The 22,832-nt window shown below is 41.7% G+C and overlaps 1 protein-coding gene across 4 annotated transcripts; it reads left to right on the top strand.

Moving 5' to 3' along the window:
* Window positions 1-1,605: 1,605 nt before the first annotated feature.
* sdcbp2 (syndecan binding protein (syntenin) 2) lies at window positions 1,606-22,827 on the top strand. Of its 4 annotated transcripts, none has more exons than XM_080445356.1 (9): window positions 1,606-1,800; window positions 8,402-8,453; window positions 9,744-9,888; window positions 14,402-14,505; window positions 15,743-15,904; window positions 16,575-16,750; window positions 18,480-18,651; window positions 19,716-19,807; window positions 20,532-22,827. In XM_080445356.1, exons 2-9 carry the CDS (start codon window positions 8,403-8,405, stop codon window positions 20,584-20,586), a joined length of 957 nt encoding a protein of 318 aa, XP_080301482.1. In that variant the 5' UTR covers window positions 1,606-1,800; window position 8,402; the 3' UTR covers window positions 20,587-22,827. The 4 variants fall into 4 exon arrangements, with proteins under 4 accessions (XP_080301482.1, XP_080301481.1, XP_080301484.1 ...); XM_080445355.1 differs by having other exon boundaries at window positions 1,608-1,800; window positions 15,740-15,904; XM_080445358.1 differs by having other exon boundaries at window positions 1,608-1,800; window positions 9,744-9,858.
* Window positions 22,828-22,832: the final 5 nt, after the last annotated feature.

Consider the following 22,832-nt stretch of genomic DNA (forward strand, 5'->3'; position numbering starts at 1 on the left):
AAGATCACATATCGGGGCGGTTTCACCGCCCAAAAATCACACCCAGTGTGAAGTGGGCGGTGTGGTCACAGTGGTCATCACAGTGATAACCTACCAGTGTGTCTCCAAGAAGTGATGGAAGAAACCATAACTTAAAAAAAACACATTTATGTTTTTTTTAAAGTTATGGTTTCTTATATAGGGCTATGCACATGTGTCATGTTTCCCTAGCCAATCACAGTCCCGAATAGACTGTGATTGGCCAATCATGGTGCAGGGTTAGGGGGGTACATTTGTGGCCAATCACAGCGCAGGATTTGGTGTGCAAATATCCAAACCTCACATATAGGGGCGGTTTCACCGCCCAGAAAACGGGGTGGGGGGGGGGGGGTAGGTTAAGACTTAGACAGGGGCCATTTTCGAATTGCAGCCTCCTGAAGGTGTATCTTTAGGGCAGTTTTGAAAGTGAGTAGGGTGAGTAGGGTGCTGGCCTGGAAGAGAGAGGACAGTGACAGTGACACACACACACACACGCACGCACGCACGCACGCACGCACGCACACACACACACACACACACACACACACACACACACACACACACACACACACACACACACACACACACACACACACACACACACACACACACACACACACACAAACAAACAAATACAATGTTGAAAAACATTTAAAATCATAAAACCCATACACTACAAAAGGAAAAAACAAACAAACAATCATTTCACAATAATGGTGAGTTGACAATATAATGGTCCGAAATCCTGACATCTACAGCCAGGCTATTCACATGTGGAGAAAAAAAAAAGTCTATAGGCCATTTATTACATGCTGAGCTGAGTACTTGACGGGTGGACAACATGACACCCATGATGACAACATAAAACAAGTGGAAACGTTGACCTATGTTTCCCAAGTCACTTAGTTTCGTTGTCGTGACTCGTGAGTAATGCTCATGTGACCACGGTTGATAAAAAGGTGAAGTTTTAAGAGGTGTGGTCTGGTACTGTAACTGTACGTCTGCGCCATTGAGAGAAATGCAGTCTAGATCCTAAAGCCCGGAGGGACGGTCACTCACAAACTGAATGGGTTGGTTGCCTGGGAACCACAGTGACCACTTCAAACTCAAATCGTGACACATTTTGAGCTTGTAAAGTAACTAACAAGTAACTAAAGTTTTCAAATAATTGTAGTGGAGTCAGTAAAGTATACTATTTGCCTCTGCCATGTAGTGGAGTAGAAGTAAAAGTACAGAAAATTGGAAATACTCCAGTAAAGTAAAACATACTTCAAAATTGTACTTAAGTACAGTACTTGAGTAAATGTACTTAGTTACTTTACACCACTGCAATGTAGTGTCCACTGATATTCTTACATATTTGGACAATTAATCGCAATTATGCATAGTCATCACTGTCTCCCAATCTGGGATTATTATTATTATTTTAATAAACAAATAAAATAGAAAGAAGATTGAGCGATTGCCAATATCCAGTTGATATTCTGGCATAATCATTTTCTATAGGGATTGCCTGACAACCAGTTAGCCAATCAAAGCGCAGCTGAACGTCCCTTCGGGCTATAGGATTGGAGTCCACATTCCTCGGCCAGTAAACCAGGGGTGACTTCACTTCAACAGAAATCCCCTTCCTTCGCATCGTTGACAGCCACAAAGACGAGGTGCGAGACGAGAGGAAGATAATAAATACAGAAGTAACCAAAGCGGGCCGGGCGTCTGAGATTTCGTGGGAGTCATTATTACAAGCATTTCATTTGGACTTTTGCGACCAAGGCATTAAAGGTGAGACTAAACGTGGTACGAAAAGCAACGGTATCGAGCTACCTATGTGTGCTAACGTTGTTGTAGCTAATGTTCCGCGTTGCCATGTCCGCTTTTCACAAGCGACGGTGGGCTTGTTTTGCTGGTAAGTTGCTTGTAAATATTGGTAGTTGTTGCGGGTTGCGTTTGGGCTTGTTTTCTAAAGTGTAGTTGCTTATTTGGGCTTGTGTTCTATAATGTTGTTTAAACCAGTGTTTCTCAAACATTTTCAAATCAAGAACTCCATGTACAGGTTGGTACATGTTTAAAGGGCGATGGGCGCGCTTCTTTTGGCCTTGTTTTCATATACCTGGTTGCTTGTTTCTCTCGCAAAACCTGGCAACGCTGCTAACGTTAGCTTCGTTGCTCCACCGCTGTGTTTTGATGTTTTTGTCTGATTTATGAACAAAGACGGGAAGTGTTGCTAGTTTCCTGTTTAGTTATGGGGTACAGTTACAGTTAGCAACAACGTTACAGGCAGAAAGAACTAACTGTGTGTTAGCAAGGCTTCACTGGACATACAAAATTAAGATTTATAATGTGCGATGTGTTGATCCACCCAAGCTAACGCTCTTAGGGTTAATTCTATATCACTATATGGCCCAGTCAGTGAGCTAACGGGGAAACGAGCAACATTTTACTCTTTTACTCATCTATCAAATTGACATAAACACAAGAAGTTGTAGAGAACATCGACAGATAGGATCAAGCATTGGGCTTATATCCATAGTAATATTACAATTCCATTCCAGCGAAAAATAAGCTTGAATCAACGAAAGCTCTTCGCAGTGATGATCTCTTTGAGCCAAGTGGGTGTGTGTGATGTCATAACTTCATCATTATATAATACAGCTTAAAGGAGCTGACTGGGTAAATTAATGTCTCTTTTTACCGTTAGACCCACATTGTTGGTGTGGTGGTACAGCAGTGGTTCTCAAAGTGGGGTCCAGGGACCCTCAGCCTTCCTCGATGGGGTTTCAAACGGACCCTTACAGGTCTGTAACACTTGAGAGTATACAAACGGGTCCATTTGGTTCCATTTGTACACTCTCAGAGTTACGGGAGTCCTTGGAAATGAAGAAGTTTGAGAACCACTGGTGTACAGTAAATGGGGGTGGGGCAATTGGAAGCAGTAGACCACTGTTTCCTTGTCAGTCTTTTTCCTTCTTATCATCCCCCCTCCCTCGCTGTCCCCGGTCCCTTTCCCAGCCATGTCAATAGAACCGGAATAAGTTGCCAGGGGGACCACATTCTTCATGTATCTAACCAATTCGTTCAGGCTGGCTGAAGTTAGCCCCCTTCCATTGGTCACTCCACCGTTGCATTTGGATGGCTGAATACTGCTATGCTGACTCCAATGTAATAATAGATGCCTGATGTGTATATGGAAAATGTTTTGCATCCCTGTTGATACTGCCTTATTTGTCTCTTTTTATGCTGGATTTTCCCCCATGGAAATGTCATGGGGGGAAACTATTAGTCAATAGTCCAAACTACCAGGCACTTGTGAAGGTGTACCTTAGTCATGTCATTACAAGAAGAGACACGCAAACACATTTTCTTTCCGCCTATCCTTTATATAAGCCTAGTCTGTGTCTCAATGAGGGACGCAAAGCAAACAAACACAGCTGAAAAGCAAACACAGGATGGTATTAAAGTGCCTCTCTGTGCTGAATGACACAATAGTGTATTTGTTTGTGAGGACTGAAATTACAAAGATGGAGTAGTAGCTCAAGAGACTGAGAGTCAGACCTCACAGTGATGTGATTATGGTCAGAGAGTGTCTCATTCATGTTGAGGATTCACTCCAGATTTTCGCCTACTTGTGTGGTAATAAATGTGTACCCACATTACGAGAGATAATTGACATGTCATTATAAGTTTGGGAATTGCAGAGACAGCTTGGAAAATACTTTGGACCGTATACAGGTGTAGACCATTTTGTTTGTCAGTTGTGAAGAAGAATTATCAGCAGGCCAGCTATAGAGAGATCTGGCCAAGTGGACAATTAGTTAAACATTGAACACTTAATTGAATTGAAGAGATTAATGCGTGGGGAGATTATGGAATTTTCATAAGGAGGATAGAGCTCACAAATGTTTGGGGAGCAGTCGAGCAGATATAGTTTTCTTTCTTGATTACAAATAATGTGGTTTGTCATATTTGCAGTGTTTGTGTAAGGGAGAAAAGACATTACATTCACCGTTGGGCATCTGTGGGAGTGGGATTATCATCATCCTCGTCACATCCTTTTCCTGTCCATCTTGTAATGTTGATTAAGTAGTTGCCTTTAGGTTTACTGCTTCTGCTTTTTTGGTCTTTCCATGACCTATAATGGGATTATTATAATGTTTTAATAGAGACTGCTCAACTTAAACAACATGGATTAAAATTGTTCTTATGTTCAGCTGACCTGTTATTCTTGTTATTTATTTTTTTACAGTATGATACCTTATCAGTCAGCTGAGCTGACTACCTTATCAGTCATCTGAGCTGACTCAGTTCTTCCTCTTGTCTCTTTAGGTTTCGTTTCTGTCCTTTCTTTTCCTTTTTTTTAATGCTTCTATGAACGTATTTAAATCTGTGTGACTCTTCTTGTCTCGGTTATGATTATATTTCATTTTCTTTCAGTCTCTTTCTAAATGTTTTACCACACTCTCTTTATTTCACTCTGTCTAATGTACATTGTCATAGTAAGCAGGCATATAGTTATTCAATAGCCTCATTGAGGCCACTTGACTTCCCATAAAGGAAGGCAGTGTGTATCTTTCCTTGACTTCCCCTCAGCGATGGACCGATTGATTTAGCTTGCTTTGCTACAGTCATAAGACATACACCATTTAGGACATGGCTGCCTGTTAGTTTCTCTGGGTCTCTCGACTCTCTCTCCATCTCTCTGTCTCAGCTGCTCTTAGGATTGAGCAAAATCATCAGTCCCACACACCAGCATAGAAGCAGCACACTTTAACAAAACTACTTTGTCATATAGAGAGACTGTGATAAGAAAACATGTAAAAAGCAAAACAAATTCATGATACACACACGCATAGTAAAAGATGACAGGGACTAATAACTGTGTGGCTTTCCTGTGGGTCTCGGATGTTAATTCTTGCCAAAATATGGGGTGGCAGTCGGAGGTTGGATCTGTTTTTATTTATCTGCACTTATGAATTTAGAAAATGTGGGGGGGGGGGAATCACAATTTGTGAAACATATTTGGGGAGTCACTTTCTTGGCATACTGCCTTAGGCCAAGGCAGCTGATCAGTAGCACCGGCAGCTGATCAGTCAAGTGGTTTGCGAGATTGTCCATGGATTGCACACACACACACACACACACACAGACAGACTAATTTCAAGACATCTTCTTATCTTGCCTCATTCAGAGCCATGTTGTTAAAATGAAAAGTAGGATACATTTACCTTCCATGAGGCTTTGTGGATGGCTATACCAGGATAGCAAAGTCACGATCACCTTCTGCTTTCTGCCTTGACCTTAAAACCTTTAGAATATGGGTTTTCAACTGGTGGTCCGTGGACCACTGGTGGTCCGTGGACCACTGGTGGTCCGTGAAGGTATTGCATGTGGTCCCTGATTAAGCATTTAGTTATGTAGGACAGTGAAGATTAGTATTTTATCGACCACTGGTTGAGAAACCGTGCAGTAAATGACCTGGTGACGTATAATGACGCGTCAATGTTGTCAGTTACTGGGAAGTCGGATGTCAAGAACTGGGAGTTAGAATCTCAAGGGAAACTGTACCGGATTGCCTGTTTGAGTCACCATTATTGTCTCCGCCAGAGGTGGAGAGTATGTTTTCGTTCCCGTCCCTCTGTGTGTCCCTCTGTGTGTCCCCCCCCCTAGCCAAGCTAACATTGGTCAACATTGGTCAAGCTTCACGTATTGGTCAAGCTTCACGTACATTTCCTAATTAGAAAATGTGCTCCTCGGAGCACATTTTCTAGTTAGGAAATGTACCCATAATCAATCGCATGATTCATACTTAAGTTGCAATGTATCAGTTAACATGAGTTTTTTTTAGCTCTGGACCACTAGCACATCTCAGTTAAATGATAACTGTTAAGGGCTTGATTTAATTCACCTCAAATTAAATTAAGCCCTTAACAGTCATTATTTAATTTCAAGCTTTTCCCCCATATCACAACAGTGGTCCTCAGGTTGATTCTCAGTCAGGGTGGTGGTCCCTGGTTCATAATCAGTTGAAAACCCCTGCTTTAGAAAACCCTGTTTTGAGGACCCAGCCCAGATAAATTGACCATGCAAAGATGAGTAGTTTGCCTATCGCTTCTTTATTATAATATATAATAAAAATAATAATAAAAAAAAAATTATCTCAAAGGAACTAGGAGAAAACGATTTTTAAAAAGTTAATGCTCCATCCACTTCAATGTTAAAATGTAAACGGAGAAAAAAATGACTCTAACATTTTTCCTGCCTGTGGCATATGGATCAATAAGCCTGGCAGTGAATGAGTTAAAGAGATGGAGAGATGGGGGGGGGGGGCTGTTATTGAACAAACACTCTATATAGCAATGAATACTATCAGAATGTTGTATTTTAACCTTTTAACAAAACACCTTGACCAAAAAATATCATACTGGTACAAGCATCAGAATGTTGTTGCGGCATGTCCACTGGAAATCTATATCGGGGTACTCAGAACGTACACAATAATGAGACGAACTCAGATTTCAAAGTATGAGAGATTTAAATCTATTCGAATACAGTAGAGCCAGACTCACTTGTCTCAGTGGGACAACACAAACCTGACTCACATAACACTTAACTAGTTACTTACAGCTTATAGAGACGAATCCACAGAGCGCTGCCTGTAGCTGCGGCGTTGCGGTGCGGAGCGGCACCCGCTTGACACCGCATTTATGATTGCCGCTCTGTGGATTCGTCTATATACTGGCAAAAGCAGCCCATCCCATCCCAGATACAAGTACAAAAGTAACAAGAAAAAATTACAGCCTAAAACCAAGGAAAGCTCCCAGGCGTCCCAGCCCATCCCCTAAACCCCAAGGGTCATCAAATAATAAAGGTTGGGTCTGGACAGAGGACATATCTTAACAGCTGGCACAGCTACTCTCTGGTCATTAGATGTAGTAAATTCCCTGCCCTCAAGCCGAGATGCAGATCTCACAAACATTCCAACTGTTGGTGTAAGAGGACCACATAGTATAGTAGATTATATAGTATAGCATATTTCAGTTCATATTAAATGTTTACTTCTCAAACATCCTTGACACTGTGCAACAACAGCAGTATAATATAATTATTATTATACACAAAATAATACTGGATTAAAAATGTGTATCAGATTAATAGAATTTGAAATGAGATTTATACCTCCATACATACACCATCAGCATTGGCAGCAAAAAACGATTTATAGAATGTGCAGTGAGTAAGGTATGTGCATCGTTTATTTGTTGGGTGTTTGTATTCCTTTGCTTCTGTCGTGTAGTAACGTTATTGTAAGAACTTGGGAACACAGGTACAGGTGTCAGGTGGTACATGGATAATACTAACCGTACTCTCAGCACATGATGAGCTGAGCTTGATGCAAGACATAACGTAGATGGCAGCCTACATGCATTAATGTACATCCTCAGCATTCTGTCACTATGTGCATTGAAGTAGCATGGCATGCATTATACTAGCTGTGGAGACTGATGGCAAGTGTCAAGAATTGAATTGAGCTTACCACACGCTAGGTATGCAGAGAGTATGCAAAGCAAGGAATATTAACACTACAATATATCCACTGACTGAACTGATGATGACCTACAACAGTCACGCGTGTTTGTCATTTCCAGTACACGGGTAGATGAAAGGTGAAGGTTGCTTGCGACATTTCGGGTGTCTGAAACCCAGATGGAGACGGAACAGAAGGGAAGTCAAATTGAAACTTGCATAACCGCTGTCGTGTTTTACAACAGATAATGAACCTGAGGGCCGACAGACAGTGGGAACCATAATGCATTCTGTGCATTTATGAGCATTCTGTCGTTGTGGACTATATGTGTCAACACGGTTACATGGTGCAATAAAACAATGAAGTTTTGACTGTGGAAGCCGGCATGGGCAACCAGAAAGGATTCTGATCCAATTATTTTATATGCAGTCAGTGTGGGCTTGACGGATGTTCCTTTCTTTATGTTCCACCTCTCTCTACTTGTCCTCCTCCTCTCCTCCTTCCAACAATCGTTACTCCTCTTGTATACCTCCCACCACGAGGGGATCACATGGATGGAGAGGGATCACAGAGGATTAGGTGGAAAGACTTAATCGAATAGCAGGAATCTCATTAAGAGTTTTGGCAGCCTTGTAGAACCCTCTTGTAGCATTTGTTGAAGTCTCCTCCGGCTCCGACTGGGTGTTTATCTTATAGAGACATGTTTTCCTCTCTTCCTTTAGACCGTTAACCACCACCACACACATACGTTTTTTTCAAAATATTCCGACTGGTAGTCAAACACATACACAAGACACAATACAATGCACAGATTGCACAACTAGTGCTTTTCATTGACTTAGTCTCCATCTCTCTTCTCAGGATGTCTCTGTATCCATCCCTAGAGGACCTGAAGGTGGACAAGGTGATGAAGGTAAGATTGAGGAATTAAATCATTGGCTTGCTGTGTTTAGTCAGTGGTCAGAGCCCATTCTCTTTCCCTCTGTATGTCTCTAAAGTGAGTTAGACATTGAATGCCCTGAAAGTAAGGCTGGGTGATTTGACTTCAAATCAATATCACAATTTTTTCTTTTTTTCTTTAAATTGTTTTCTTTTTTTAAAATTTAGATTAGCCAATTATGTTTTTATTTTTACCCCCTTTTTCTCCCCAATTTACTCGTTATGCCAATTTAATCCTTCCCACACACATTTCTGTGTCGTCACTGCTGCTGTATCCTACTGACTCACCTGCCAGTGAGGAGCCCCCACCGGGAAGACGTAGAGCCTTCGTCCTACTCCTCCCGCCCAACACTCCCCGCTGACAGGTGCCGCCCCAGCCCTTAGGAGTACATGCAGTGACCAATATCACCCTCCCTGCCCGGCTTTCCTCCCCCGAACACGGGCCAATTGTGTTCACATAGACGCCCCGACAAAGGCGGTTGCACCACGGTTGACTTCACCACTGCGCCACCCGAGTGCCCAGCACGATTATTTCGCTATTTTCACTATTTCTGTACGCTGCCATTGTACAATGGAAGTACTGTATAATACAGTGCTTAATTATTGGTTAATTACCAGACAAATTGATTAGTCGATTATTTATAATTGTCCAGCCCTACCTGAAAGGTACCCGTCCTACACAGGTGTTCAGTGAACAAGGGCAGCCATGTTTACGTCACTTACCAGAACTTTACAGTAGGGGATATTTGCATGTGAGCCAGGATGTTCTATATATAGATATTTTTTGTGGAATATGGTAGAGGAAGGAGTGGCTTAACCTCACTTAGCTGGTCCTATTAGCTACATTTTATCGCCCGGAGCCAGCGTACTGTATCTGCCTATAGTTTGATGTGCAGAGACTTACTGGGCTGTCTGTTTATATTCACAACTGCATCTTGTTGCTTGCTGTCAGGCGGAAAACCTGTATGTCCAAAACCGTTACTTTGTTTTCAGGCAATGGGGAAAGAAATAATATCTGTTCCAATAGATCGAATGTTTTTTTTGTCACAAGCTCTTGTTAATGCTTTTCATTGGTTAAATATTTATAAAACCCACAGACAGACTTAACCACTTCCAACCTTGTCACTAAAGGCAACATATTTCTAAAACAGCATGTCATAGGACCTTTAATTTACACAAACAAAAACACATAAAAAGTTGAAAGACAGAGATGAAATCAACATACAGTTTCACCCCACTGCTGTGTTTTCTCTGCTGTCCCCAGGCCCAGGCCCAATTTGCCGAGACCACCTCCAACATGCCAGCCATTACTGAGGGAACATACCAACCTCAAGGAACCTACCAACCTATGCCTGACACCCTCGGCCCACAAGCATCAAGTGAGTCCCACGACATTGAAAGAGAAGCAGGTCAGCCCAAAAATATACCTACACCTCAGGCGTCCAGTCGTGTCTGATCTCCTTTGTCCTCCTTATCCTTCTCTCTCTCTTCTGCTCTCCATTCTCTTTTCTGATGCCCGGGTGTTTTTTTCCCATGTCTCTCCACGGGGGGTATGTCCTGCTGAACCACTCTATTCTTGGGAAGAAAATGGCTAGTGGGTTCTGTTGCTCGGTTGTATGGAGGACAGATAAAATGTGTGGAGTGAGAGGGCCGGGGGTGGGCAGAGGTCTGTTACAGGGTCCAGGGCGGTTATAAAGGGAGTGAATAGACCCCCATGTATAGGCTATTATCTCTCCTCTCTCTCCCCCTACCTCCCATCCTCCCTACCGCCAACTGTCTCGATTTTCCTGGCCCCCCCCCACATCCCTTTCATCTTATTTTCTAACCTCTGGTTTTAATATTTTCAGGAGTGTCTGTGAAAGTAGGCCGGGACACCACGGTCTGTTAAGTGAAGGGAATTTGGTGGAAAGAGAGGAACGAAAGAGAAAGGTATCTGACTAAAGAGAAGGGAGGGCACAGAGTGAGACAAAAGGGGTCTGCTACAAAAGATAAAAGGCAGGCAAAAGATGGGCATAGGGGCCCTCGAGGAGAGAGCAGAAAGCACAAATTCTTCTAATTTTCACTCACTCTCTGGTCCCTCTCTCTCTCTCTCTGCCTCTCCACCCCCTGCTTTTATTCCACCCTCCTCTGCCACTCATTGAGTGTCTTCGTCTAGTCGTGCTTTTTGGATGCTAAGTCCTGTGGGCTTTCGGCCCTTTGTTTTGCCCAGCTAGGTAGCTAGCTAGCTATGAGTCACCATGGAGACTGGCTCTGGCAGCACTGCCGGGACAAGGGAGGATTGGGGGTGAGAATGTGAGAGAGGAGGGCTACCGAAAGGAAGAGAGGGAGGAGTGACAGACACGAGGAGGAGTGGTGGAGGGGGGGTGGTAGAGGAGACTGAGGGAGGAGTTTCCTCCTCCAGTGCTGAGGAGAGCAAGAGAGACAGGAAAGGAGGTAAAAGTGGATGGCTTGACTGACAACACCACTGGATTGCGGTTCAGGCACGCTAATGCTGTAAACTGTAGTCACCGTGTTCAGTGTATAGACAATGTGACGTTTCTTTCTTCCCTAAAGTTTCCATTCAACCATATCACCTTTCTCCTAGAGTTTATGGTTAAAGGAAAAGTCCCAAGGCTCTTAGTATGGCTTTGATGGTCAAGTCTCTGTTGTGGGTTTTGTGCGTGGAAAAGTGTATACTTTGTTGTATGACGGTCACGGTGTTGCACGGAAATAGTAAAAAGACCTTCTACAAGCTCATGTGTTGCATTGCAATGTGAGCTTGTAGATCTGCTATTTTGTTTGTATTTATAAAAATGGAACTGATAAATCAAGTTCCATCATCATTTGCAAATAATTGACAATATTGTAACTTGCCCAGAATCTTTAGGCCTACATGAAAACATTATTTACTGATCCTGGGGCCAGTGTTGCAAATGAGTGAGGCCTTTTGAGAATACAGGAAAACTAATTTAACTATACTGTTCCAGATGCTAATGCTAAAGTAAATGAGAAAACTGTTTACAATAGCTAGTTACATTACATCTTATCTTTCTAATAAACGATGAAATGGTCAAATGTATTTTTTTTGGGGGATTAATGTAGTCTACCCTGGCAGACAGTGTGTTTACGTACTGTAAAACTAAACGTTTTGGTGCAAGTTTAGAAATGGACATGCGCATTGTTTTGATTCTGATGATTTGATGCTGAGAAGGGCCTTGTTATGCACAACAAATTTGTGTGTAATCGTCTCTGAATAACCCAGTTGATTCCCAGTCCCAGGATAGTTTTTGTTGTGACTTATTTGGGTAGGTGTGACGAATATATGAAAATAGTGGTGTAAGAAAATATCGATACATTTGAATATCGCGATATTAGGACAGGGACTTCACCTCACCAGCAACACAGCACCTTAGCCCTCCAAAAAGCCAGGGAAAATCCTGAACATTTTCAGATTTTATGTTTTGTTTTGTTTTTTCTATATTTAAGACCCAACGTAGGAGGTTGGAATGAATCATAGACTGTACAATAACAATTCCCTCTCTTCTTCACATTATCTTTTGGCCAGTGTGGGTGTTTGGAATGGTTCCTCCAAGTGTGTTTGCTAAACCAGAGTGTCCTTCTTTTCTGATACCACCAATACAACTACTAGCAGCTACAACTACATAATGATTATTTGTGGGGTATCACCAGTATTGTCAGACAATACTAAAGTAGTACATAGGTGGACCACATACATATTGTGTGTGTGCTTGGGCTTGCGTGTCTGTCTGTTTCTCACTCTATTCTTTGCTTTAGGGTTTTTTTCCCCCTACTTCTTACCACCTTCCAACATGTCATGTCCCCTCCCTCGACATAGTCAGGATGTGTGTTGTGCGGTACTATCCACAATGCTGGAAGGGCAGTGCTAGGGGTCTCCAAACCAGAAAACTGCAACAGTCATGCCATCATGCAAGCAGAAACATAAGAAAAAAACGTACTGTCTGGGAGAGACACAAATGGACACAGACAGACAAAGAGGCTAACGGTGGCCTTTCCTGATAGGCCCAGGAACTGAATGGCTCATGCCAGGAAAGTTTTACTGTACTGTAGCAGTGGCACACAAGCTGCTTATTAACTCTCCTCTAGAGAGCTGGACTTGTGTCTGCCGTGAGTTTGCTGTAATGGGCAGTGTGAATTCAATGAAGCATGCAGGAAAGAATGAGATCAGCGATAAAGACTACCGGTAGGTCTAGTTGAGATAACGGCTACCGGTACATACACAATACACACCTTGATAGTGTTTGCTTACTGTATGCGTAATTCCTTTACACCGGTTAGACTCAAAGTCCAGTTTCCTACACAGGAAAAGCTAATAGGCTTTTTAAGTGTTTACCTTTTATAATAACTGTCTCTGATGTAAGCCCACAACACACCCCAAAGGCTCAGCTGTAAATTCCGAATGTTATTATTGCTAAACCACCAATATTGTTTACCTGATTTTGAAAGTACTTGGATTTGACATGAATGCCTTCCTTCCTTGAGGGCTTCAGTATGACTCAAAAACGTCCCAAAATAAAGAAGTGGGAGAGCAACCCAAAACACATTAAATGGGTAGTTATTAATAACTGAACTGTCCAGAGATTATTTTCAATCTTTAGCTTTCTGAATTATACTTCAGTTTGATTGTGTAGCTAACTTGTGTTTTGTCAGGCTGGGACCACATATCAAGGGCTGCAACTATCAATTATTTTCTTAGAGATTATTCAACTGATTACTTTTCAATTAATCGACTAATCGAAAAGCAGTTAAAAAAATTAATCCTTATTTATTTATATGTCAATGACGTGAAAAAAGTGCAATTGATTAGTAGGGCTGTGAATCGTCTGCTATCTCACGAATTGATTCGATTCCGATTCTTGGGGTCACGATTCAGATTTTTATCATTTTTTTTCAAAACAAACAATTCTCGATTCAAAATGATTCTTGATTCAAAACATAGGATTTCAGGATCTACTCCAATCTGCTGGCATGAGAACAGAGTACATGTATGTAGCTTTTATAATTGTAAAGTTTTATCAACTGATAATAATGTAAACACACAAAGGTAAATCCAAGATCCATTTTTTTTTTTTTTTTTTTTTTGAAAATCGATTAAAAAAAAAAAGAGAATCGATTCTGAATCGTCCAACAGTAGAATCGCGATTCGTATTCCAATCGATTTTTTCCGACACCCCTATTGATTAGTCTGATTAACTTTTGCAGGCAGGTCTGTTGAACATATTCATGGTCTGTTAATGCTACAAAGACAAACAACATAGGATTACTTTTATATCTGTGTATTGTGTGTTTATATTCAATTGAACATTATCTGTATCATTAAAAGTACTAAAGCTTAGAAATAATTACTAATAATCCAGATTTATCGGTTCCTCAAAATTGCATATTACCCCAGCCCTAGTCTATGCTTTTAACTTGACTTGCCCGAGAGATGTATTGTACAGCCCATTAGTTTACATTACTGTGCTCATGGCAGTCAGACTGAGGTATAACAGTTGAAACTAAACACTAAACCAAGTGATGAGTTCTGATTGGTATTGGATCATCATGTGGGACAAAACTAGTTGAATAGAGCCAGAGTTTAACTCTATAACTGCCAAAGACGTTTATAAACGTCTTTGAGAAATTAGCTGTTGCCTGCCAAAGACGTTTAAAAACGTCCTGGGAAAAAAAAAATACTGAAAAAAGAATGCATTAAGTTGTGTAATGAAGCTGTACCCAAAAGTAACTAAAGTAAAATGCCAAGATTTATCCATTCAGCTAAAAAGGCTCTTTTTTCCTCCATTTTTCTCTCTTCTCTGCTGTCTGTACCCTTTTTTTTTCTCCATCTCCACACCTCCCACCTGCTCTCTCTTACCCCCTCAACCCCACCCTCCTGTTTCTCCAACCCCCACTCCCTTCTCCCAGGTACTCTCTACCCTGACCTACAGGAACTGGGAGATTACATGGGCCTGAGCCTGAACAGTGATGAAGTCCAGAGGAACCTAGCTTTGGTACCTGTGGCTGACAATGTAAGTGTTAACAATCACACTTTTTAAAAAAAGTGACGAGCAGCAGAGGCCCGGGAATCAGGGACTCGATGTCAGGCACCAAAGCCTATATGTGGTACGCGCATTAACCACTCGGCTAGTGGTGCCCCCAACACTCACACGCAATTAACATGTGAAATGATCTGATAATCGCTGTGCATGGAAGCATTCCTGTTACCCATGGTCCTCCCATGATTCCTTTTGTATACGCACACTTAGTTTTAGACGTTTACCGCAAAACAAGAGTCGGGATGCCACTAGTTTAGAACTGTAAGTCTGTAGCAATTTAAAACCACTCTTTTTTTGTTGCTAAACCGTGATAACCCTGTGTGGTTCGAGCGATGAGCTGCTGATCATGCAGAACTGAGCGCTGTTCTCTTCCTAGAGGCCCACGTTACAAACTGACTCATCACAAGCCTGGAGCTGTGTGTAGGAGGGTGTGAGCTCTCTGCTCACTTCCAACTGTGTGTGTGTGTGTGTGTGTGTGTGTGTGTGTGTGTGTGTGTGTGTGTGTGTGTGTGTGTGTGTGTGTGTGTGTGTGTGTGTGTGTGTGTGTGTGTGTGTGTGTGTGTGTGTGTGTGTGTGTGTGTGTGTGTGTGTGTGTGCGCGTGCATGACAAGGCTCTCTCTGTGCCCTTTCAACCATCTGGATTCTCTACTTTTGGGTTTGGTCACAGTAACAGAGAGATTTTTAGAAAAGCAATGGTTGAATCATCTCCACCACACATGTACAGAGAGAGAGAGACACACACACACACACACACACACACACACAGTGTCTGATACAGCATTCCTTTTGATCTCCAGCTGAATTTTAATAGAGCCTTCCTCTTTATTCTCTCTCTCTCCAACCTCTTCTGTTTTGGCTCTCCTCTCCTCTCCCCTCCTCTCCTCCTCCTCCTCCTCCTCTCCTCCTCCTCCTCTCCTCTCCCCCTCTTGTGTTTGATCCCTCTCGAGTCACCTCTTTCTCAACCCACCTCTCTTTCTTTCTCACCTCCCTGCTTTCGTTCTTTTGCTCCCTTTCTCCCTCACCTACTCCGTCTGTCGTTCTTTCCTTTCTTTTTAATCATTCCTTCTGCCTTTGTTTACTCCTACGCTTTCTTCCTTCCTTCCCTCCCTCCATCATACGTCCCTCTCTCCTCCCATTCACCCTTCCTTCTTTACATTATTCCTCACATCCCTCCCTCTGTTCTTCCCCCCCCCCTCCCTCTCCTCAGCAGGTAGCGGTGCCCTCCAGTTCAGGCTTCGGGGGCATGGTACGGCCCGTGACGGGGGCCGACGTTGGCATCAGGAGGGCAGAGATCCGCCCAGGGCTGCGGGAGGTCATCCTGTGCAAGGACCAAGACGGGAAGGTGGGGCTGCGGCTCAGAGCCATTGACAACGTGAGTCTACAGCACCAAGAGTCCCCTTTTGACATGATGGCTATTTCACATCAATTATTCATCACACCATTGAATCCGTTTTGAAAGATTTATTGGAAAATGACAACCTGCTGATGTTTGTCGGTGTGGCAACTGAAAGAACAAAAGCTTTAACGTGTTATGGTTTAGTCCTGGTCGTCAATGTGTTTTGTTTGAGACTCTCAGTCTGCTTGGGAGCGGCTTGAGTTAATTATTTAGTTTGTATCCAATTGCAGTAATGCAACGGGTATCTTTTGAAATTAGTGGGATGAGTTGAGAAGGCAACCCCCCATTATTTGAAAGAAAAACAATACTGTCAGTACAGCATTAACCCACTAAACAATGAAAACAGCTAAATATCTTTTTATATCTCAAAACGGTTGGCATAGTAAAGTCCTTTCCCTGGATCCTGTTGTTTTGTGTCCTCCCTGCCGTTCTCCCTCCCTCCTGCCATCTTTCCAATATTTTTTTCTCTGTCTGTTTAATCTCTCCCTTTCCTTTCTTCTTCTTTCATCTGTTTTCTGTCCATTATCTGCCTCTTTCTCCTGTCTAATTTCTAACCTTTTATCTCTATTCTTCCTCCACCCTCCTGTGTATCCTCTATCTACTTATGTTTTATCTTCATTCTCTGTCTTATTATCTGCTATTCCAGGGAGTGTTTATCCAGCTGGTGCAGGCCAACTCCCCCGCCGCCCTGGCTGGCTTGCGTTTCGGGGACCAGGTCCTCCAGATTAATGGCCAGAATTGTGCTGGATGGAGCCTGGACAAGGCCCACAAGGCCCTGAAGGCGGCCTCTGAGACCCGCATTGAACTCATCGTCCGAGACAGGTGAGGAGGGACAATGCAGGAGGACATATGACACAGGTCATAGAAAATTATGGAATGTCTTTCTAGAGATGCAGAAATGGGTTCAGGGCCTGTGATCATGTTTTGGTAAAATAAGTGTTAAATAGCTCTATATTTTTATAATCATTGCTATAGAGTTTTGTTCAGTAACAGGAGTCTTCAGGAGAGAGAACTCATACGGAATAAACAAATTAACAAACAATTGGAACTGGAATCGTATCAAATTGAAGCTTTGTGGGGGTTCTCTCTCCTGATTGGAGACAATTGGTATTCCAACCTGAAAATGGATTTAATGTTTATTAAAGAACTGGAGTGATGGGGAGACCCCTGTTATTGAACAAAAACTCTTTAGCAATGATATCCGAATATAGAGCTTTAACGTTTTAACAAAAATATATCACTTACTCCACCTTTAATCATACCCATAGCTTTTTCCTTTCCGCTGTCGGAAGACAAAAAAACATGTTTAGGTCTGTGCACATGTAACATTAACTTTACAATAAAATAATATCATTCAGGATAAGTAGGACAAACAGCATATGCTGACAGACTCTAATTTCCAATTACCTTGTGTATAAATGATACATTCTGCTGTCTTGTCTGAAAAAGAAGAACATCATTTCAAACCCACCATGGATGTATTAGAACGTTTCCCAGCTATGGAGCCCCTGCACCCTCTCCATTTGCGAATAAACGTACTGAAATATCACAGGGACAAATGGAAATGACAATAAAGCAGATATAAATTCTATGTATAACCTGGAAATAATAGTACAGATAATAATAATAATATACAGAGTATAAATTAGGCTGTTGTATTGAAATGTGGAACCGAATGACCAAGCATTTTTCGGTACCTAGTGCTAATGAAGCAGTTCGGTAGATTCCATAAAGGTATTGATTTTGGTACCCAGCCCTACTGCACCGATAGATACTCTGTTTCTATAAGGAATGATGCCTGACAAAGTCCAACTGAAGACTGAAGTTGAAACCTTGTTGCCCTAAAACACATTTACTTTAGCAAACGGGTCACATTAGCCATAATATCCATAGAGTTAATAACATTTCTGCGAACCAATAAACTAAGGATGGAAATATACATTTCTGTTTTGAATGTATTTCTTGTCTATGCTGTACATTGGCTGGCCTTGTAAACATTATTCTTATGCATATGCATTGCTATATTTAAATGGTTAAAAACATTATGTCTGCTGTGATTTAAAGAGGTAGTGTATGGTAGACCAGGAACAAAAATGGATGTTACTGAAGCGCAAACCAGACATTCCTCAATCTTTGTCTCCCTCTGCTGGTCATCTCTCCACTCTGGGGTTTGCTGCTAATTGTTGGCACCGTGTTTGTGCTGCTTTGCAGAATATGCTATTTACAATAGACCTAAACTATACTATATATAATCTCATAACCAATACACACAGTAACACAATTACTTGTCATTGTTTTTCATTAATTTCATTTCTTGTTGCACCATTTTCTTCAATCTACTTCAATCAAATTTTCAGTGGAGGTACTTGTTTTCCTATCATGCCCCAGATTTCCTTCTGCTTTTTGTGTTTTGTGCAGAAGACATTCTCAACAGACACACACTTTAACAATAGGAGATGCCAGCTGAAACCTCTCATACTGTCACAGTAAAGCCTCAACACCAGTTACTCTTATTAACATTTGCATCTCTGTCCATCCCTAATCTGTCCAGGCCGTTCCAGCGCACCATCACTATGCATAAAGACAGCTCAGGACATGTGGGCTTCATCTACAAGTCTGGCAAAATCACTTCGCTGGTCAAAGAAGGCTCTGCTGCCCGTAACGGCATGCTGACCGACCACTACATCTGTGAGATCAACGGCCAAAATGTCATCGGGCTCAAGGTCAGCCCTCTTTGTGTATATGCTTCATGCTGTGTCTCTTTTGGCATTGTTGGGGGTTACCATTAACTTGTAATACCGTAACTTTCCCAATGAATGAGTCTATTATAAAATAATATTATAATAATAATTATAATAATAATACATCTGTACTTTTGTTATTATTTGAATTTTACAAACAAATTATGCAAAAACTAAATCCTGCTGCCGTGATTTATTGTTGTCAAGCTGAGACTTCTTGGTTGATGCGAGCATGTAGCAATGTTGGCAAACATAGATGAGAAATGGCAGAAAAGTAACTTTCTCTGGGTGGAAGTATTCTCACAAAATAACATTTTATCCAGCAAGGTGATGGCACACACATCAGACAAATTTGTTCTGATTGTAGTAGGGTTGGAACTTAAACTTATGACATTATTATGACACTTTTGAAATTAGTGACATTTAACACATTGATTGCCAAGATATTAAACATAGTTTTCTATCCCCGTGCCGGCGTATAATTACCTCAATCCGATGATATTTGAAACGCTGTGGAACCGACATTGTGTAAAAAAAACACACGGAAAAAGTTTCCTGTGGGTAGACGGAAGGATCTGTGTATCCATGGGAACGACAAGTTTCCAACCGCGATCCGCCATTTTGGAGCTTTGGTCCGCTGAAAATGGGTGGTTTTCAATGGAAAAAAAAGAAACTGAGTTACAGCCGTTTTTCTGAAAATCCCATCATTGGGGCGGATGGAAGTGACGTTTTTTGGAATGACGTCACATCCACATTTTTCTTCTCTGAGAGACGATCGATCATTCCAAAGCTGTGTTAGGTCGCCCCTTGTGGAATTTTCCCCAAAAAATGTAAAAACGAGTTAACTCGATCTAGGCAATCAAGCGATGGATTCTAAAAACGAGTTAACTCGATCTAGGCAATCAATGTGTTAAAGAGTAAAATGTTTTGTGTAAGGACCCCAACATTGTCAGTAAATGTATTTATGGATTATTTATGACAGTTGTTGATACAGCATAAACATAGTATATTTTGAGCTGCTCTTAATTCTCTGTATTTCCCCCCAGGATTCTCAGATCAAGGACATTCTGACCACCTCTGTCACTACAATGACCATCACCATCATGCCCAAGTTCATTTACGAACACATGATAAAAAGGTGAGGCTACAGTTCACATTGTGTCCAAGCTAGAGGGTAGCACGGGTCTGCACCGGAACCGAAGACCTGAGCCCTGAACCGAGCCGGGTCAGGTCCAAAATATTGACTTGGCCCTCGGGCACAGGTCGGATCGGTTTCAATTGCCACAGGTCTCGGTCGGTCCATTTGAAATTGATGGACCCGACAACCAGCTTTTTATTATTATTATATTAAACTATTTAACCTTTGGTTTTAAAATGAGACCTGTGTGTTCCAAAATCCATATAGTCTGTTCTCGCATATTGAATAAGCCACGCTTAGCATTAACGTTAATGTACAGTCGATTGAAACATAGTCAATCTCAAGCACACTGCCCTGCTGAACACCATGGAGGCTTTTTAGCGAGGTTGTCAATGTCCTGTTTTTGTGGAGTTTTTTTCAATGGTCATTTGTTCTCATGTTTTTGTTACTTGTTTTTTTCTTGAACACAATGTTAAAAATGTCATTTAGAATATTTAGATAGAGGTTCATTGTCTACCTGGTATCCTATAGTTTAAATGTACGGATTATCATTTGGTAATATATTGTTTAGACTGACGCTAGGTTCTTGTGATCCTACTTTACTGAGGCACTACAGCACTGTCTCTCTGCAATCGATGTGTGTGTTTACCGTGCTTATTGTAAGTCACTCTGAATCGTCAGCTAAAAGCCTAAATTGTATGCTAATTTGCGGTGTGTCTGCCAGGATGTCTACTGGACTCCTGCGTTCATCCATGGACCACTCCGTCCCCGAGGTGTGAGGACCGGGCAGATGCAGTGGAACAGCGCGCACACCTCAGTCAGGATATCTACAATCTACAGAGAAAGATCCTTCTCTTAACTCTCTCTCCATTCCTTTCCTCCAGTCTTTCGTCTGTCTGTCTGTCCAATTCCTGTTCTTGATTCCCATCCCTACTGTATCTGTCGTTCTCTCTCGTTCTGTCCTTGAACTGAACCAATTCCTGCATCACAATCATTACCGTCGTCATCATTGCCTATTGCTAACATGATTCAAGATGCCTTTTGTTTCTCAATCTTTTCCATCTATCTCTGTATGTTATTCAGTATATTATGCCAGTTCCCTTTCTCCTCCTCTGTGTTCCACATGTCTAGTACTTTTATACGTTAATCCTGTAGTCTAAGTTTTACATGCATTCTTTTTTGTCGTCTTGATAGGCGACATTGAGGACAGTACATAACTTTGTTTCTTAAAAAGCCATGCACGCTACCATGAGTCCAGAGCTTCCTCCTGTTGTGGAGACAGATCAGCGGCAAGTGACCTTTCACCTCTCTCGCATCAAAATGCTGTAAAGAGCCAGTGATCTCCTGTGGTCATTCATCAAAGCCTTGCCATAACTGTACAGAATATAGCTGTGCTCTCATTCCCTATACCCCCCCCCCCCCCCCAGTCTTCAGACTACACTCGTAGTAATAGGAAATGTCTCATGGATAGGAAATGTTCTTTGACTTCATCTTAGACTCTATCTTAGAGAGTTATTTCTGACATTGTGAAAAAACAAAGGCATGGTATTCATGCCTTGCATTGTTAAAGGATATGGATTTAGATTTTTAAATATCACAAAAAACATTTGGAGAAACCCAATGTTGTCCATTGATATTTGGCTTGATGTAATGTAATTTACAAGTCTGGCTTGGCCTACAAAACCTGCTGTAAATTATACTTAACAATCATAAATAAATTCCATGCTTGGAGGCCTTGTGAAGATGGGGGAAAGAATAGCGTTGTAAAAACATTATTTTCTTCTGGGAGATGTACAGTATATCATTCCACTACACAGCTTTTTTCCATTTCCAGTCCAAAACAAGTGTTGTAATGGAGAGGGACTGCTTTTATTTGTGTTCATTTTAGATTTGTATTAATTTTAGGGTACTGGGAACAATGTGTGCACATTTCAGGGAGGAGTGTAGGGAAACGGGGGTAGCAGCTGATGCTAGAGTCGCCCTATGCAGCTGGGACTTGACGGCCCTGTTCACATACTCCCATAGCCTCCTGTTCCCTGGGGAGCTAAACGGATGCAGTGGGCACAGGGAAAACAAGACTATAACATATGAATGCCTATCAGAAAGCGAGGCTGTGAGGCCCCGTCCACACCAAGCACTTTAACGATATCATTCATCCCTGTTGTGGTTATAGTTGTGGTGTGGACTCTGCCATCCACTTGAGTTAGAATTATTTCTAAAACTATATAGTTATAGTGCTTGGTCTGGACGGCCGTTTAACCGATTAAGCCCGATTTCATCGTACGACAGTGTCGCACGGCGAAAATAGCCAATCTGCAAACTTGCATACAGCAAAAATTGTCTATTTTCGAAAAACGAATTGACGCTGTGGTTAAAATGTACTCTGATGTTTGAGGGAGGCAAGTGTGGAGGATTTTTGGACAGGGTCTTGTGCTGGGCGGACCCACTAAGTGCACTTTCCGCTACCTTTTTTTTAAAGAGGTTGTCTTTCCTGTATCCATTTCAACAATGGTTGTTTAGTTTTCTGTTTAGTTTTTGTATTGGTTGCTTGTGGTGCCTCGTGCAAATGAGCGAGCTCAACTAAATGGAACTTTGTATTATATCATTAGGAACATGCTTAAATTTGATGTTGAAATTTGTCGGTGTGAATCGAAAGCATTTTTATTTCCACATCCCAGTCTTCAGCCAATAAAGCCGCTCTCCGTTTGCTTCAGCGTTGTTAGAGGACGCGCCTCTAATCCGTTCCTTCTTCAATTGATGAGCACAGTGAGACCGAGCTCAGAGCTGACAAGTGACTCTGTTTTTGTTTTGTCTTTCCATTTCTAATGTTATATAAAGTTTGTTACTTTTTAATGCTGTTCATGTGTGGATGCATGTATCCTTTTTTTTTTTTCTAGAAATGTAATCTGATAAAACGTCACAGTTCTGTAAAAAAATGCTAGAAAAATCTAAAAGTTTATATACGAATGTAACCGAGATAATTATTGTAAAACAAATAAACAGTCTTTCTGTTCACATTAGCTTG

Source organism: Gymnoscopelus braueri, assembly GCF_963280865.1.
Source record: "Gymnoscopelus braueri genome assembly, chromosome: 12".
Classification (NCBI taxonomy): domain Eukaryota; kingdom Metazoa; phylum Chordata; class Actinopteri; order Myctophiformes; family Myctophidae; genus Gymnoscopelus; species Gymnoscopelus braueri.

Excerpts from the sequence above, each read along its gene's own strand:
- sdcbp2 (XM_080445355.1), top strand. The coding sequence starts at position 8,403 with ATGTCTCTGTATCCATCCCTAGAGGACCTGAAGGTGGACAAGGTGATG. Across the intron at positions 14,506-15,739 it reads TGGTACCTGTGGCTGACAAT|CAGGTAGCGGTGCCCTCCAG; the intron begins GTAAGTGTTAAC and ends CCCTCTCCTCAG. Across the intron at positions 15,905-16,574 it reads GGCTCAGAGCCATTGACAAC|GGAGTGTTTATCCAGCTGGT; the intron begins GTGAGTCTACAG and ends CTGCTATTCCAG.